The sequence below is a fragment of the Natator depressus genome, chromosome 5 (genome assembly GCF_965152275.1).
Source record: "Natator depressus isolate rNatDep1 chromosome 5, rNatDep2.hap1, whole genome shotgun sequence".
In the NCBI taxonomy this organism is placed as follows: Eukaryota; Metazoa; Chordata; order Testudines; family Cheloniidae; genus Natator; species Natator depressus.
In genome coordinates this window covers 97,953,677-97,972,157 of record NC_134238.1, presented here as the reverse complement: position 1 = coordinate 97,972,157, position 18,481 = coordinate 97,953,677, and the positions used below count along the sequence as shown (strand labels likewise).

Below are 18,481 nucleotides of genomic sequence, written 5' to 3'. Positions count from 1 at the left end.
CTCCCTTCCGTCCTATATCAGGTACAGTGGTATCTCAGGCTCATCTAGATTGTTGCAAGGTATTGAAATGTCTGTCACCTGTGTTGGATGTACATAGTAAAAACTGACTGCTAGCTTGGGTGAGGCCTCTGGCCACAGCAGAGAGGGTGAATAAGATAAAGAGTGGGATCTCCAGTCCACAGAGTAGTGGACGGGAGAAGAAATCTTCTGTGGCCCATATGAGGAAGGTAACGTGAGGTGTTGTGGCCTATATCCAATACAGGTAAAGGCAAGGTTAGACTTCCACATTAACATTAGTGAATCAATGTCTGAAGTTGCAAAGTCAATTTTTCTTCTACAGTCTCTCTGGTGTATAATACTTCTGCAGATTCAAGTTCTCATTAGAATTTGTTACACACAAAAAGTTCTTTGAAGACTTAGGGCTTGTCTACATTTAAAATGCTACAGTGGCACAGATGTGACACTATAGCTCTTCAGTGTAGACACTACCTGTGCTGACTGGATTCTCCTGTCATCAGCATGGGTAATCCACCTTCCATCGAACTAGTGTTGTCTACACAGGGATTTAGGTCACCTTAACTACACTGCTCAGGGGTGGGGATCAAGCACGCCCCCCAAAAATATTCATTCAATATTGGTGGTCACATCAGCAAACTCTCAGACCTGCCCAATTTGTTTTTGTTTTTTATTGTTGCAAATCTTACCGACATTAGCGCTCCATTAAATAAAGGAATGTAGCACAGTAAATACATCACAACAAAACAGCTGGCTAAAAAAAAAAAAACAAAAAACAATCAAACCACTGGAGCTGCGTTACAGACAGAGGGTCAGAGACCTGTGACAAAAAAAGTCAGAGGAATTACATTCAATAGATGTGCAGTATCAACATTCCAGGCTCACATATATTTATATATATATTTATATTTATATATAGAGATCAAGTTTAGTGTTTACAAAGAACAATATTGTTACAAATACAATACTATACTTTTCCCAACGCTTTACAATAATTTCTATTCACCCTCTTTACAGAACAATAGTAAAACTTCATATTCTAAGTACTGTGCTAAATATATACAAGAAATCTCACCCACACCGCCATCTTCATAAACAGATTTAATTTAGAAAATTAAAAAAAAATCTGCATTCAAGAAATACAAACCAAGCCTTAAATTATAAACAGATTCAAACGAGTAAGTGTGAAACCTACCAATAAAAAAATAAAAGGACATTTCATCCTTAATGTAAACACTGAAAAGTTAGTAATATTGTACTAAACAGTGAAGGGACAGCTTTGCAGGACCTTCATGGAAGAGAAGGAATGTAAAATGGTGGGTTATTCCTTTCAACCCATGGACAGTTTCACTCATCTAAAATACTAACATAAACAGCTGGTCTAACACCTTTTAAACATCAATGGAAAAAACAACAGACTACAGAGGTGTCAACTCTCCCTTTTGAGTTCACTGTATTTCTGAAACACGCTTTCCCTTTCCAGACTAAGCTTGTGGGACTGTTTACATTAGGAGCACACACCCTGTCTGTCCCTGTTCAGAAATCACAATGCATCTGTTGTAATAGAACAATTCACATTCTCAGTGAGGCTCCAATCCGGCACTCACACGTGCAGTCCCAATGAAGTCAATGGGTCACTCAGGTGCCTAAAGTTAAGCACACATGCGTTTGCAGGATAGGGCCCTTAGTTTCTAAGGATCAGTCACTGTTACAGCCCTATAGTCATTTGCATACTGAGGGCTTGGTCCATCTTCCGCTGAAGTCGATGGAAAGATTCCTCAATGGGAGTTGACTAGAGCCACAAAAGCAGAAAATTAATATGGGAGTTAAAGCTGGGAACCAGCAGTGTGGTAAGTATGTCTGCAAGAGTAGCTTTCCACACAGGTAATTTATGGAAAGGCTGCACTGTATATAATCTTCTAAATGACACGTGGTATATATCATATTTACATATATTACTATACATATGGGAAGTTATGAAAAAAAATTGTTCCTATGACCTTTATAAACCAGATGCCTGACAATAAAAACTCTACTCACAAGTAATTCACAATCTATTTGTATCTGTCTGATGGCAGAGTAAATACTAATCTGGATTAACACCACCATGCCCTTGTAAAGTTTGTTATTCCACAGATTGGGATTTGATTACCTAACAACAAGAACTGCTGTACGTCAAATAATTGTACAGTACTCATATTCATTTACTACAACAGCTTACTCACCATTCCACTATCTCCCTCAAATAGTTCCAGTATTTGCTGCCAGTTGAAATAAAAAGTTTATCTTCTTTCTCTCCACTCAGTCCATTGTTTTTGAAGGGAAAATTGGGCCCCTGATCACAGATGGAACTAAGTGATCAGACAAAGGCAGAGTTTTCACAGCTCACTTATTAACGGAAATGCACACACATGTATATCTAATCTATGAAATCTCTGGAGACAATTCCAAAGTCATCTCCAGTCTGCAACCACAGTGCTTATATTGCACAGTCCATCCCTCATTAAATGAGAGACTGATGTTAATGGCTATCACCCCCCCCCCGCTCCCCCCCCCCCCAAAAGAATGAGATTTTTGTTTTGTCCTGCTCCAGTATTTTCATTACATTAAATCTTTGTGTCGTAATAAGATGCAGCAAAAGCTGCTACTTTTGATAAATTTAAAGGCATCCGACTGGTCAAAATTCACAGTTATATATGAGTTTAAATGTGAGTACACAGGACTAATGGAACACAACTACTGTACATGAATAGAGAGGTCTCTCCTTCTGGAGAGAGGAGAGTCACTACTACTATTACTATCTTCTTCCCCTCCTCCCCCCGCTCCACTCTCCAAAATTTATAGATAGGCAAATCCTTGATATCATGCACCCCACCACAACATTTCTGAACCCTCTTCTTCATTGTACAAGTACATAAAAACCCTTTAGTGTCCTACAAATGGAGAACCATCGATTAACTTTTATATATATATACTTTACAAATAAATTAATTTCTCCTCACTCCCATCCGACCTCCCCCACTGTTATCCAGATCATGAGCAAAAGAAAAAAAAAGTAAACAGTCTTTGGACCAAAGATATGTTAATACTGGCTCAGAGTAATAAAACTACTTACAACTGTATGTAGACCTATTTTTGTTCAAATTTCATAAATATCAAGCACATAGTTTTAAATATATATATATATACACACACACACACACACCCCACACTCACCAATGAGAAATTGTGTATTTAAGAGTTTTAAAAATTTAGATTTTCAGCAAAAGCCCCCAAAATATAATTCCTGCTGTATATTTACAGGCCACTTCACATTCTCCTACCTCTGAGTAGGGAGGGGGATATAAAAGATATCCTACATCTAAAAATGAGGAAAGATTTTTTGGGTGGGGAAAAAAAGACTCTCATACCTGGGAGACCAAATGGTGAAAGTACCTCCTCTAGTATGCGCTAGTGAGGACAATGACACACTTACGCATTTCAGCAACATACAAACCACCTTTGAGATTACATGATCCTGAAGAATAAACATTAAAGACAATTAAAAGGTGCGCATTTGAATTATGAGTTTTACCACAACATCACTTACTCATTAACTCATTCTTCATATGCTTTTAACATCTCCTTTAGGGCAAAACTATCCCCTTGGTTCTCTGCTCTCCCTGTGTATGTTGAACTCTTTCTTGGTAATGTTACGCTCAGCGTGCACAGAGAGAACAGTATAATGGAGTCAAAAATCTTCTATGTTGAGTCCAAGAGGAGAACTTTACCCTGTGGTTTGATCTGTTTGTAAAGCAAGCTTTCTAATTTAGCAATACTTAATGTATTTGTGTTGTCGAGTTATGGCCATAGAAATACGACTGATGACGGAGCTTGAAGAAGTGCAATCAGTCCTTTGTTAAACTAGCTGTGAATAACTAATTTTTCTATTCTGTGAGGAATTACATAAAGCTTAACTTGTAAAAAGATGCAACAAAAAAAAGTCTAATAGAAATTTTTTTCCCTGTACACAGCAAAATGTTGGAGAGAGAGAGGAGAGAGAGAGAGAGAGAGAGAGAGGAGGAGAGAGAGATGTCTCTGCAGACACAAAAATGCAGTACTAGAAACACAACCACTGACGAGGAGAAACATCCTCCATGCATGTTGTGAAGGTGAGGTATCGGCCTTAGATGTAAACTGGCTGCTCCTGAGCAGTCAACAATCTGTACATGGCCGCTGGCATGGTCTTCATATGAATCTGGGTGGAAACAAAACAAATCAGTCAATGCTCCTCATAGACATGATGCAACGCTTTGGAAATAAAAGGGTTTGTGTGCTTTCATGCTTAGAGGGTATGTATGTGTAAGGGAGAAAGTGGCCCAAGACGAGGAGAAGGAAGTAGCTGCAGTGACATAGTACAGGGGAAAGATGTAACCAGTGAGTTTTCATGCCTCTGCTAAGGTTTATTGCAGCGCAATGCTGAGAGGTGTTGAGTTCTTGCAAACCTTGCTTAGGTTAACAGAAACTGGGCACTCAGCACCCCTCACGCAGGCTTTCTATTAAAAACTATGAAATCACTTTAACAATAAAGCCTGGTTTATCCTTTTCTCATTTCCAGTATTTATATTTGGCTGGTGGTAGGCAGCGAGAGGCAATGGTGCTGAAATGTGTAATATCATCCATCCAGTTCCTACCTCACCAACAGCATTTGAGAGAATGTGAACGATCTTTTCATGGGGTGTTGCTACAACGCTCTGTCCGTTGATTTCAATGATCCGATGGCCCACTCGTACTCCTCCTCGCTCTGCTATACCTCCTCTCATAAGGCTACAGATCTTGAAAGGAACGGACAAAGTTATCAATGCTAAGAATGTTAAATTGTAAAACAACAGAGGTTTGTTCACAAATGACAAACTCAACATTTAAATAAACCAGTCTCCAAAGTGTAAAAGAGTTCTTTTTTAAAATACAGTGAAACACAAATCAGGGTAAAATGGACTAGAGTAACTGTTACAAAGTCAGTACTTGGCTTATAAAACATAATGAACACCACCTCCTCTAGGTGCATAAAAAACAAACAAAATAATTTGGCCATTGAAAATTACTAGTATTAACCCTTTGGACACTGGCATTTTGAAAATTTAGGAGATTGCATAGGTCCATAGTCTCTAAAGGATTTAGAATATATGCCTTTGACTTTCTCTGATTGTAAAGAAGACTCTTTCTTATAAGACCTTTAATGGCTCAGTTAGATATACGACTAATGTAGCCTGTGAACAACTTGCCCCTTTTGGTTCTTTAGCTTAAAATCTCTCTCCTATTCCTACGGTTGACTTTATACTCTAATATGACAAAGTATCTTTTCCTGCTTTTGACTTGGAAAGGAGGATCAGCCATAGGGGAGGTAATAAATTTTCTGATAAGTCAGTTTTTATGTCTTACAGTCAGAATGTGTGCATAGCCATTGATGAGCCGAGAGGTTTGCAAAAAAATTTCACAGCTATAAAAAGCAACACAGTAGAAACCCAAGGATTGTGAAAGCTACTTACGATCCCATTCTGTACACTGAAACCCAGCTGATATCGGAGGTCAGGTCTTCTGATCAAGACAGTAGTTACTGGAGGACATCTCACTATATTCAGTTTAATCCGGGCCTGGTTTTTCAAACCCTTTAAAAAAATATATATATACACCATGACAACTATGGGTGCAGGTGGGCTGAGACAGCTGAAAACTGGCACTGAAATAAAACAATAGTTTGAATGCTAACTTGGAAATAATACTGAGCAAGCAGTTTGCTATGTATTCATCATTACAAAGTCGGATTCCTAATAAGTACCAGATACAAGCAATATGACAACCTGTTAACTGAATGATGCAATGTCAACCTCTAGTTGTCAACATTTTGACATGGTCATTTTAAACTGCCAAGAAATTAGATTCCTGTGGGCAATTTCTTTATTTTGGAACACAGAACGTTGTTCTACAGAAAGCTGGGGGGGGGGGGGGGGGGAGGAGGTGAAGAAGTAGGTCTGTGCAATTAAACTGAAAACTGTCACATATTTTGTTGTAAAAATAAAGTCTTAAATATGCACTTAAAATGGCTGCAAACAGGTACCTTTCCTGGATATGCGCATTCAATTCTGTAATGCAAAAGGCAGAACTTACTTAAGTCCTGCCCACTGAATGCTTGTATAAGCAACGCTCAGAGACTCCCTCATTCTAAACTGAGAATATCACATTCAACCTGTAATCCTGGTTAACCACAACAAAGCACTATCAAAATAGAAGATGACTGCATATGTCTGACCCTTACATGGTTTGAAGTTCTCACCACTCTTTCCTATAGACCAACCCACCTAATCTTCTCAGTCTATCTTTTTTTTCCTGTAAAGTGTCCATAACGGAACATACATTTCTCTACACTAGAATACAGTGTAAACGTCCAGGCAATACACAGACAACCTCCAACAATCACAATTCCCCCCCAAAAAAGAAAAGCTGTGTTAATGCCTGAGAAACCTGTGGCTACTTTTAACATTCCAGTATCTGTCTGATTTACTCAAAGAGTAAAATCCTGGTCCCATTAAAGTCAATGGAAGCTTTGCAATTGAATTCAATGGGACTAGGGTGTTACTCATAGTCTGAAAAGATTTCCTGATCTGTACAGGGAGTTATACTAAAGTTCCCAAGCTTTCAAATGTTTTTTTCTTGCTGATTTTGTAGGACCTCTCTCTACAAGACCCAGTACTTCTGTGTTTGTGCCATTCTGCTGGGGCAAATAGCTTTAGAACAACCCCAGAGTGCATGGCAGTCCATTACCAAGCAAGTAGAGAAGCCAAAAATGAGGAGGAAATCTTCATTCACCTATCTGTAGGGGGAAAAGGTTGAAGTGGCGTGGGATAGCAAGGGAAGGGAGGGAGGACAAATCTGAACTGAATCAACCAGCTTCCCTTCAGCACCCAGGTTAGTTTGGAAGTCAGTCCATGCCTTTGTTCTAATAGAGAAGATGCCCGAAGCCAACCTGCTAAGTCTAAGACGTTTTTGTTAATTGATCCTTATTGATCTACAGACATAACCCACTGTTCTTTTTAAGGGGAAGTAACCAAAGTATCCCTGTTGGGCTAATGGTGTTCATACTTACTGTTTCTACTAGTATGCAGATGCAATCAAGTGCAATTTAAAACGGCCTCTTAAACTTCTCTCTCCTTTAATGGAGGAAAGAAACTGGCTATATTAAATTTGATTCTAAGTAAGGAAGGGGGTGCTTACTTGGGAGCTTATGTTAAGTACAGATCCATTCAACCCTCTCACCCATCGCCCCAAGAGGGTCTATTTGCCTGACAACTATGTCTAACTGCCTATTTATATTTATGGCAGTTGTATGCACCCACTCAGGGGTGGGAGGACAAACCATGAGGAAAGAGTGCCAAAGCATTTCATTTCTTTGGTCTCTGCATAGCACTGCACTCAGCATGGCTTGTTAATCAAGGCAACACAGGCTGGCTATAAGTGAGCATGCTGCTTTGGGAACCAAAGCAAATGAGATTATGAAGTGAGAAGAGGCAGTTCCACAGCCAGCTGGCTCTCAGCAAAACACAAGGCCCACTGTATTTTTTGCTCTACTTCATTCCATTTACTTCCATGTATTTTATTTACTGTCTGCGATGCATACACTAATCACAATCAGTGATCATCGACATACCATAGAGCAATCAGCCTTTATGGACTAAATACATAGAAACAAGCAAATAGTAAGTATCCAGTTTGCATTCATTTGTGCCAAGTATGTCTGTTTGCAACTCCAAGTGTGCACTGCACATGTATTTTTGTATGCTCCTTTTTAAAAGAAAGAAACACGGGCTCCTAGTGAGCAATTTCTAAATTTTACAGAAATAATGCAACCCTTAAACATAGTCAGTTCATAATATTTTATATGTCGGGAATCCATGCCAATAGGAATAGAAAAAGTGCTATACTAGATTAGTCCAGGGGTCCATGCACACCAGATGCTTGAGAAAAAGGTGAAAGCAACATAAGACATGGAATAGCCATTGCAAACAGGAAGTTTCTTCCTAATCCCGTCAGTTAGCACTTAGTTTATGGTTGATTAGTATGAAGGTTTGGATCCCTCATTTAAAAAAAAAATCCTCTATAATTGTGAGTATTCTCATTATTCACAAACATCCAATTGTTTGTACAGTAGCCTGGTTCATAGCATGCTAAGGAATTTTTGCAATGGTAAGATCTTTGCACATTCTCTGAATATCTATTTTGGCCGATAATATACATACTGCTGGCCATTAATCTTGTCCTTCCAAGGAGGAGATGACCCATACGTTTGCAATGGTTTAGAGCAATCTAGCTGGATCTGTTCATACATTAGTTCTGAATCACATGCAATATATATAATATACATCTTTTTTTGCATGTGATTCAGAACTGATGTATGAACAGCTCCAGATAAGTTTGCTGAAAAGAACTGCAATCTATGGGTCATCGTCTCATTGGAAGGACAAGATTAAAGGCCAGCAGTCCCCATGACAACAGCCAAATGTGGCAACAAAAACGGGACCGAAGCATGTGTGTCAGAATGAGATCTCCATAGCAACGAGATAGTGGCGGTGCTCTTGTTGGAGAAGCAACCAGGGAGATTCTCAAGACACCATCGCAGCCGTCCATTTGGAAGGACTCTGGAAGAGGAGGAGTGCGCTGAAGCAGACATTCTATATGCCAGGCCTGCAAATAATTACACTTTTGGAAATAACTGGTGTGGGATGGGGAACAAGCAGAACAAAAGTGAGAACAGTAAGAGGTCTGGTAACAAAATAGCTGGTTCAGGTTGGTGTAATTGGAATTCCTTAACAATTGCACCTCTCTATGCCAGCTACAGACCCTTGCCCTCGAGGTAGGCATTTAGCCCCAGGAAACACAAGGCTATTTTTGCTGTCACCCCCTTTCCTTTCAGGTGGGAGGAGACTTAGTTTTCAGCTGTGATCTCCTTAGTTGCCTCAACATCAGCAGAGGCTAAATCAAGCCCTGGCTTCCATCTTGGTGAGATCCTCCTAATTTTGGGCTTCCAGGGGGAAGGATGCAGCCAGTTTCTCTTGCTCCAATCTTCCTCCATCTGCAGGTTAGATCTTCAATCTGAAAGCGTCATGAATATGCCAGCATAATCCTGGGCTGAATTTGTCCTAATCATTAAGAAACAGTCTGAGCTTGGAATATGTAATTACATTTAAAGAGGGCCTGGGTAAAGGGAATAAAGCAGCTATAACATCAAGTTTCTAGGTATCCAAGGTAAAAAGCAACAGAAAGTTGATTTATTAGACATACGTTTTTTTCAGGAAACCAGGCTGCTTTTACCACGGTTGACTGTATTGCACTCAGACAAGGAGTAATGGTCAGAACACATTAAATGTTCACGTGCTAGGCTGAGTATTTTCAGATACACATATTTTAAATCTTTGTAGCAATTTTTTAGTTCAAGTGCTAAGAAACCAACCACAGCCTACACACAATTTGGAAGGGGCACATAGACATTTATTTTGTGAACTACTAGACAAAATAATTTTATTTCAAAACAATCTAAAGAAAATCTCCTGGCAAGAACTCAGCAAAAAGGAGTATAAAAATCCAACTTTACTCTGCATTTTGCTGGGTTGTTTTACGAAGAATTTATAGATGTCAGATGTATCATTTCAGTATGTGACCTACAAACCATGTAGTGCAGCAAGTTGTAGGGTAGCTATTTGTTTCAATTTAGTTGTGCCTTTGACATTCTCAATGGATGCAGTATTTTCTTTCCATGAAACAGAAATGATTAAATACCCGTTCTCTTATAAATTGCAGCTACTCGAGAAGTTCTTCTTTTCCACTTGACATGCCTGCTTTTTGCAATCACATACTCATGTAAATTAGAGGAAACTTGTCCCAATTAAATGTCCCATAGCGTTACTAGGTTGAAATAAAAATGTACATTTCAAAATATTCACAAGTTAACGCCATGATCATGTAGAAGACAAACATGTTTTATAGTTTAAAAATATAAATTATCCAGTTACTACATTTGTTTTATCAGTCTTAGCACTCTGGGTCAAATTCCAAGATCCTTTTCTTCAGTCCTTACTGAAGCTAGGCTCCAGTTGACTTCAATGGAAGTTTTGCTCAAGACTGAGATATGGCTTCAAGATCTGTCCCTTTTTCTCTGAATAGTTTTGCACTTTGTGAATGATGAAACACAAAGTAAGGCCAGGGTGGCAAAGATGGTCTTGTGGTTAAGGCCCAGGACTGTGGGGGATCCAAGCTTCTATTCTCAGCTCACCATAGACATCTTGTGTGAACTTACGCAAGTCAAAGCTCTGCATTTTCATTTCACCCTCTGTAAAATGGGGATGATATTAATATTTCCCATCTCACAGGGGCCTACAAGGCTTTATTAATTAGACTTTGCAAAGTGCTTTGAGATCATTGGATACAAATTGCTATACAAATGCAAATTATGAGTGTTTTTAGAGAACGTCTTTAATATACATCTTTATTGTCTTCTGCTATTCCCATACAGTTTTTAAATGTGTAACATTTAAGAACATTCCCTGTACCTTTATAATACTCTGGCATGTTGAGAGTGGTAAGCCGACTAAGCTGGTACCATTAATTGACATGATCTGATCCCCTATGTTCAGCTTTCCCGACTTCTCTGCTGGTCCTCCATGCATCATGTTGGCTATAATAACTGTGGGCAAGATGGATCCCCAGCCAGATTCCACAATCACGACACCTAGAATTTCTCCCTTTTGCTTTTCAATGTAAACCTGAATTAGGAGATAGAAATATCGTTTCAAACTGATATTATTCTCAGCTACAGAATACAGCCCGTGTGGACACATACATAAATATCAGGGGTGGGCAAACTACAGCCCAGGGGCCGCATCCGGCCCTTCAGACATTGTAATCCAGCCCTTGAGCTCCCATCAGCGAGAGGGGCTTGTCCCACTCCAGCTAGGGAACAGGGTCGGGGGCTTGCCCCGCTCTGCGTGTGCCATGGCTCCACGCGGCTCCCGGAAGCAGCAGCATGTCCCTCCTCTGGCTCCTATGCGTAGGAGCAGCCAGGGGGCTCCGCACACTGCCCCCACTCCAAGCACTGCCCCCACAGCTCCCTTTGGCAGGGAACTACGGCCAATGGGAGTTGCAGGGGCGGCACCTATGGACAGGGCAGTGCGCAGAGCCGCCTGGCTGCGCCTCCACATAGGAGCCAGAGTGGGAACATGCTTCCGGGACCTGTTTGAGATAAGTGCCACTCGGAGCCTGCAACCCGACTCCCTCCCACACTCCAACCCTGTGCCCCAGCCTTGATCTCCCTCCTGCCCTCTGAACCCCTCGGTCCCAGCCCGGAACACCCTCATGCACCCTCAACCCCTCATCTCCAGCCCCATCCCAGAGCCCGCACCCCCAGCCAGAACCCTCTGCCCCCCCCCACACCCCAACCCTCTGCCCCGCCCAGAGCCCCCTCCCACATCCTGAACTCCTCATTTCTGGTTCCATCCCAGAGCCCGCATCCCCCTTCCGTACCCCAACCCCCAATTTTGTGAGCATTCATGGCCCACCATACAATTTCCATACCCAGATGTGGCCCTCGGTTCAAAAAGTTTGCCTACCCCTGATACGCATAGACACCAATACAGAAACACACACAACCTCTCTGTCTCTTTCTCACTCCAAGGCAAAAACAATGAAACAGATGTGTTAACAAATTTCTAATTTATTTCTAGCGTGAAATAAGTCAACATATTAATGATCAGCTAGTGACTCACCCCTCCAGCAGAACCTGCAGCGACTCAACCCTCTGGCGTGCTGCAGCAGCCTATTCCCCGCCAGGGCCCAGATCAGATAGCCCCAAGGCACAGGTATTTCAGCTTCACAGCAAGTTAGTCAAGCCTGCCCTTGATCCTATCCTATGCTGGTTCCTGCCCCCTGCTTTGTCCGTGCCCTGTCCTGAGGCTGCTCCAGCTCGCTCCTGACCCTGCTCTAGCCCTGCCCCCGACTCCTGACCCCCAGGTCCCTGGACTGACTCCACCCAGCTTCAATCTTTGGCCTGCTTCCTGACTCTGAGTACGATCCTGATTTGGCTTGTCTATGGACTCTGACCCATGGACTGTCTCCAGTTTCAGCGCTGTCCTCAGCTCTTTCCCGACCCTACGACCAGCTTCGACCACCACTCCAGCCACCAGGTCTGACCACGTAGACCCCAGGGCCTCACAGGAGGTGGTGGTGATGGGGTGGTGCAGGCAGGACTACAACAGTGAGAATGTGCTGGAGACTGGATTACATACCCTATACACTGCAATGGTACACTGGTTCATCTTTATTAATAAAACAAGCAAAAAAAATACACTGCTTTAAAACAAACCTGGAGACAAATGTGTTCACCAACCCTAATGTCTCCATAAAAGGTATATTATTTGTTAAATCAACAGCTTGTTTTAAGTTCCTTTTACTGATGTGCAGTGTCCCACGTATTTGAAAATTGTTTGGTAAAACAGCACAGAACAGATGGCAAATCACTGTAACACTGATGAACTGACGGGTTCCCTGTTCACTCTTCAAACAGAATTGCCACTGAGTGTCTTACCAGGGAGAAGAGTGCTCCAGGCTGACCTGAAGAAAGTCATTTATGGGAAACGCTAATGGCTTTCTAATTGCTCCCAGTATTAGCTTGCATTTGGGACAGACCAGCCTAATGCTACTATAATCAGAAGACTGGTACATACGTCTTTGCAGTTTTCAGACTTGGAAAAGTGAATGAGGTCATCATTGTACATGTCTTGGGTGTTGAGCAGGTCACTGTACTCCTTCTGGCTCAGGTCTTCTGGATTTATTCCATTTGCCCTCAGGAATTCCTGGTAGGCCACACTAAATGCTTGACCTATGGATTGTGCAATCAGCTGTGCCTGCAGCAGTTCCCCCCAAAAAGGAAAGGAAAATATCAAATACATAGCATTGCTGATGGTCTTGTTCGCTGACGCTTGAAGTTATGATCATGCTGAAAATAGTTCCCCCATATTAATAAGCCACTTCAATCAATTCCAGTTTTTTTTCCTTTAATATCGTTTATAACACTAAAGACCAGGTTCCAACTTGTCCTGTATTAGTTTATTTTGATTTCTGTGTGAATAAAAAGAACCTCTATCCCAAGCTCTAGGCACTGGACAAAAATTACACACACACACACACAAGCAACAACAAAAAATCCCCAACAATCTTATCCTCGACCGATATGATTATTTAACTCAGCAAAGCAACATGTTACAACTGAAAAGGAAGAGTAGTGGGCTTTCCTTTCACTGATGAGAACTGCTGAAGTAAACACAAAGAAATCCTTCCTTCATTGTTTGACAATTAGGCTGGAGAACAAGAACACTATATTACATTAGCTGTCTTGGATGCCTATTGGGTAACACAGATAATAACCGGGCTCTCTGCCCTTTAGCCACAAGCAGTATCATCATTCTCTTACAAGCCAGCATTACCTGAACACACCTATAGGAAAAATATGACTCTTAAAAGAATATTTGTTCCTCTTTTTTTCTTTTGAAGTCACCCTGCTTATATTTATATCTGCTACCTATTGTCCATCTGATAAAGACTGACTATGTTACACTACTCTCAAACCGGTGCAGATCTCATTGATGACAACAGATGATCACTGGCACTTAAGAGGATGTGGTCACAATTACACACACGTGCGCGCGCACACACACACATATGTTGGGCCACATTTTCATAAGAGTTCAACTCTCATTTAAGCACCAAAATAAATGGATAGATTTTGGGCACTGAGCTCTTTTGAAAATCTGGCCCCAACTGTAGATGCTGAGTAGTTAGGAATCTAGCACTGAGATCTTTTGAAAATTTGTTCCATTATCAATAGTTTAGTCTCCATTGCTTAAAATATCTTATTAGAAACCCAAAAATAAACTCTTTCCCTATCGATTGTCCTTTCCCATTTAAGTATTTAACTCCCCATCTTCCTGTGTTTAATGGAGCTGAAATTAAAACACCACTTTAATTGTTTGGGCACAGAGTTCGTAGACCATAGCACTATAATTTGGAAGAAATTATGTTAGTTAATTGCTCCTGCAGAAGCAGCAGAAAGAGTCACATAGTTTCTTGTGATTGTTGCTTGAACATGTCAGTCTCTCTAGGATTTGCACATTATATTCCTCAACAGATTAGGGCAATTTAAAGCAGGGACAAGTTTTGGCCAGCATCCCAGTGTTTGATGATGTAATGATTGCCAGTTAGCTGTTGGGTAGAGTAAGATCATTCTAAAACTAAACGCTTATGGGGCTACCTAACTGTCCTTCTGGAGAAGAGAAAATGAGATTATAATACACACAAACAGACACAAGATTAAGATAATATACCCTGTGGAGCATCAGGGCTCTTTACTTCTAACAGATAAAGTTGCGATTTTTTGCTAGCTCTGTATTTTTTCCAGTTTATTTTGAATTCTTAATCAGAACTTTTGCAGAATGGTTGAAATAATGTCATGTAACCCAAAACTGTTGATCATGTCTCCTCAAATGTCTCAAAATACTGTCAGACCACCTGACTGACTGCTGATAGGTTTTTCATCTCCTGACATTTAGGACTTTCCAAGCCAACATTTACTCATGGGGGGGATGATCATGATCTGCATTAATGTGACCTAATTAAACCTCATTAGGTGACACTTGTGACTTCAGAAGGGGAGTGCCCCATTCTGATTTGCCAACAAACTCCTAAAAAGTAGCTCTGAGGGGTAGCAGTCAGCCTTGTCATCACCACCTTCATAAGCTGAAGGAAAAGAAAACTGCTTCTGTCCTCTTGCCATGTGATGCCACCATGCCTGATAAAGAGACCTATGCTTCTTCCGCCCTCAGTTGGTCAATGTGGGTTACAAGTCTAGAAATGCTCAACATCTATGTTTTTGACATCTATAAGCAAGCAGCCTATAACCAGCCAGCAAGTCCAATTGACAACCAGATGAGCCGAGAAAGCCACTGACTGAACTTTTTTCAACCATATACCAGTTTCCTGGAGTTGAAGGAAATCACAAGAGTCACAACAGCCATCCTGTATAAGTATCACCTTTGTTTGTTTTCTTTTTCCGATTTTCATTAGTAGAGGAATGCCTCTACCTCAGCATTCTTGCACTTGTCTTTCTTTTTAACTCTAGCAGGTGACTGGTAGCAGGTCTGTGCATGTGGACAGAACCCACAGAATTTATCTGAGAGTGGTGCCTATGGAATAGTTTCTCAAAGACCTAAAAACAGACCTTGGTTTAAATAACTTCGCTGTCTAAAAGATCTCACACACATACATTTTATGTGTTGGGAGGTGTGTTATTTTCACCTAAATGTAACCAGCTGTGTTATTCTGAATTGTTTTGGAAAGTCTCCTATAAACCTATGTTCAGGGGGCAGGGAAAATAAATAGATCATCACCTAACCACTCATCATTTGGGCATGCTACGTTAACTAGCAGAAGAGCTGTGGTCTAAACATTAAATTTCAATGTAGGCGTGATCTGACACTCCCTGTAGCAATCATCTGACTGAAATAAGTTTATCAGTTACCACTGAAATTGAAAATACCTTATTATTCTGCAGGCTGACAGCTAAACAAGATATACTGACTTCCCATATTCCTAGATAAAGTTCACAAAATCGTTATCTTATTCAGCATTAACGTGATAACAAGATTAATTTATTATTTGATATTAATAAATTTTATTTTAAATTTGATTTGCCCATGTGTTTAATTTTATTTTACATTTTTTCTTTAGTTATTTAGCTTAGTTAAAAAAATTACATAAAATTGGAGAATTGTGTGGACTGATGTATCTTCCCCAGATGTTAGGGCCTAGAACAGCGAGGACACAATGGTAGATAACAGAGACAACTTAGTATGCCACCTAGTGGTGGATCACAGAACCTGCCTTCTACAGTCCTCACAGTGTCATGAACCCAGTTTAATTGGCTAACTTAAAATGGGTTTACAGATGCTTTGCATCTTTCAAAGCAGCGTAAAGCACAATGTTGACTCTGGTCCTGAATCTACAAATTCAACTGAGATTTTCAAAAACTGAAGAAGTATGGACAAGGTATATACCCTGCCACTACAGGTGTCTGCTTGGAGGTATCTGCATGCAGGCCACTTCAGAAGTATACATATATATTACATCACTGAATGGGTTTCCTAAAATGCTTTCAGCGTATCCCTTCCAACTGCAGCATCCTCAAGGACAGGAAAGGCCTAGCTGCATAATCCTTATGACATGCATTTATGATCCTAGCAGCAATGTTCATGGGTACAAGTCCCCCTGGAAACAAGTTACTGTGACGGATGCTGACTCTCAGGGGCAGATACTCAGCTGGTGAAACTAGCTGTGACAGCAGCCAATATTTGAGGCTCTGCCCCTCAATGTCTGTTAAAGGTATTACATTAAGAACAAAACTAAAACACATAAAATGAAAATCTGTGTTTCTAAATGCAGTTTCTTATTTAATAATGACAACCAACCAAAAAGGACCCAATATGCAAAAGGCAGAAAAGTTCCTCTTTTTAGACGAATTCTTTTTATGTAACTAAAAATCAAACAGGACCATCAACCACAGACTTCAATCCTATCCTGACAAATGGGTATCATATTCTCAAGCATAACAAAGTAATGAAATAAAATAGCTCCTTACATCCTCAGATTCAAAGACATGGCAAATCATTTTGTATTGCCTCTTCCCATCCTGAGAGGGGTGAGATGCCTCCACATTGTCCTGGGAATTAGATCGAGGCATTCGCCGCCGAGCCATCAGCACAACGATATTTCCTATATCAGCAATGTAGGAAATGGTCCTCAGAGGATGATCCATCATAGTTTCCTGAGGAAGAGAAATCCTGAGATCAGTGCTCGCTTTGAGCAAATGCTTAGCATGGTTTTGGCATCATGTAAATAGATACTAACAATGTAAGAACAACTGGCAGTAAATATACAAACACAGGCTAACTTTATGTATTCTGTATGAAAAGATGTGAAAGAAAAGGGAACCAGCAGTGTCAGTTCCACCAAATGAACTGAAATTCCCATTAAGAAAAAATTAATGGCTATTATATTTACTGGGTAAAAGAACTCCAAATACAAAGACCCAGATCAGAGGGTTTGAACATGCACTACACAGAGGATTAAGGACTTGGAATTAGCTACCTCAGCCAAACTCTCTAAGCATTATAGTGAAAAATATCTGAGACACACTGAGAACAGACATATTAATGGCACTAGACTATCTGAAATGCTGTACTGTGATACCTTTCAATAACAGTTCAATAGAGAGTGAACCACTACTACAATATTGACAAGGTCCAACCCTGACAAGGGCTCATCTTTGCCTATACCTGTGTATCTGCATTCAACACTTTTATTCTCTGCGTAGAGATAAAGAGGTCCACCTCAGTCATGGGCTGAGATTCACCTTCTGGGGCCTGCAAATAAAATGGATTAGAGTCAGCAAATGCATCAGAGAACAGCCTTAATAATGATGTTAGATCACAAACAGGGGCGCATCAAGACACAGTCACCAGAACAGCAATGCAAAACAGAGTATTAAATTGCAGAAGCTAAAGATAAACACAAAGATATGGAAACTATATATAGGGATGAAAGTGTGTTAGATTCAGTATTATTTATAAAACTGTTAATTCCATTCAAACTCCCTACCCTCTTTCTGATCAAATGAAGTTATAACCCACTGCAGCACGAACTGTATAATCATTCCATGGAAATCAAAATGATTTTCATTTTAACATGAATGCCACATTAAAAAAGGCTTTTTGCATGAGCAATGTACAGGACTAAGGGCAATTCTTGCCTGCAGGATTTCTACAGGATTCTAATTATTACAGTGACTGCTCAGGCTAGTGAGAAAAAATGTACACATCAGATGCAGATTAAGCAATTATAATGCAGTTCTGGTAAGAGGGTCTTTACGGTCAGACAACAGAATATTAAAGCACTAACCCACTCCAGAAGATGTACATTTGTAAACATATAGAGCAAATGCTTGCACTTTAAAATGCATCAGATTTGTTCCACGACACCTAAGAACTCCATGAACAAAATTGACTCATATTTTAGTAATCTCAGTGTATAAAGTGAGTGTACATATGTAAACTTTTTTTTTTTTTGCATCCAGCAATTTGACACATCTGTAAGTTAACCAAAAATAGTCTTTAGAAAGGGATAAAATAAGAGTCATTTCTTTTTAATATGCCATTTTATAGAATTAAAACCTTTACCATGTCATTCCTGTTTATTTGGTAGGTATTTCTGGGTTCGGTCTGTTTACATTTGATAAATCCAATATTTACCCTCGTTCTAACATGAAATGGCTAATGATAAGCAACAAAAAATGGCCAACCAGGCAACTGATCTTTGGGAAATGTCAACTTGT

The 18,481-nt window shown here is 40.3% G+C and overlaps 1 protein-coding gene across 3 annotated transcripts in view; it reads right to left on the bottom strand.

Annotated features, from left to right (window-relative positions):
• Nucleotides 1–2,588: 2,588 nt before the first annotated feature.
• Nucleotides 2,589–18,481, bottom strand: part of APBA1 (amyloid beta precursor protein binding family A member 1) — a 143,860-nt gene continuing 127,967 nt past the window's right edge. For all 3 annotated transcript variants that reach the window (XM_074953269.1, XM_074953271.1, XM_074953270.1), the window contains 7 exons: nucleotides 17,427–17,513; nucleotides 16,730–16,915; nucleotides 12,765–12,944; nucleotides 10,596–10,808; nucleotides 5,544–5,663; nucleotides 4,689–4,829; nucleotides 2,589–4,252 (listed from right to left, as the gene is read on the bottom strand). In XM_074953269.1, coding sequence (XP_074809370.1) covers nucleotides 4,181–4,252; nucleotides 4,689–4,829; nucleotides 5,544–5,663; nucleotides 10,596–10,808; nucleotides 12,765–12,944; nucleotides 16,730–16,915; nucleotides 17,427–17,513 — 999 coding nt within the window. In that variant the 3' untranslated portion in view covers nucleotides 2,589–4,180. The remainder of the gene's footprint in view (nucleotides 4,253–4,688; nucleotides 4,830–5,543; nucleotides 5,664–10,595; nucleotides 10,809–12,764; nucleotides 12,945–16,729; nucleotides 16,916–17,426; nucleotides 17,514–18,481) is intronic.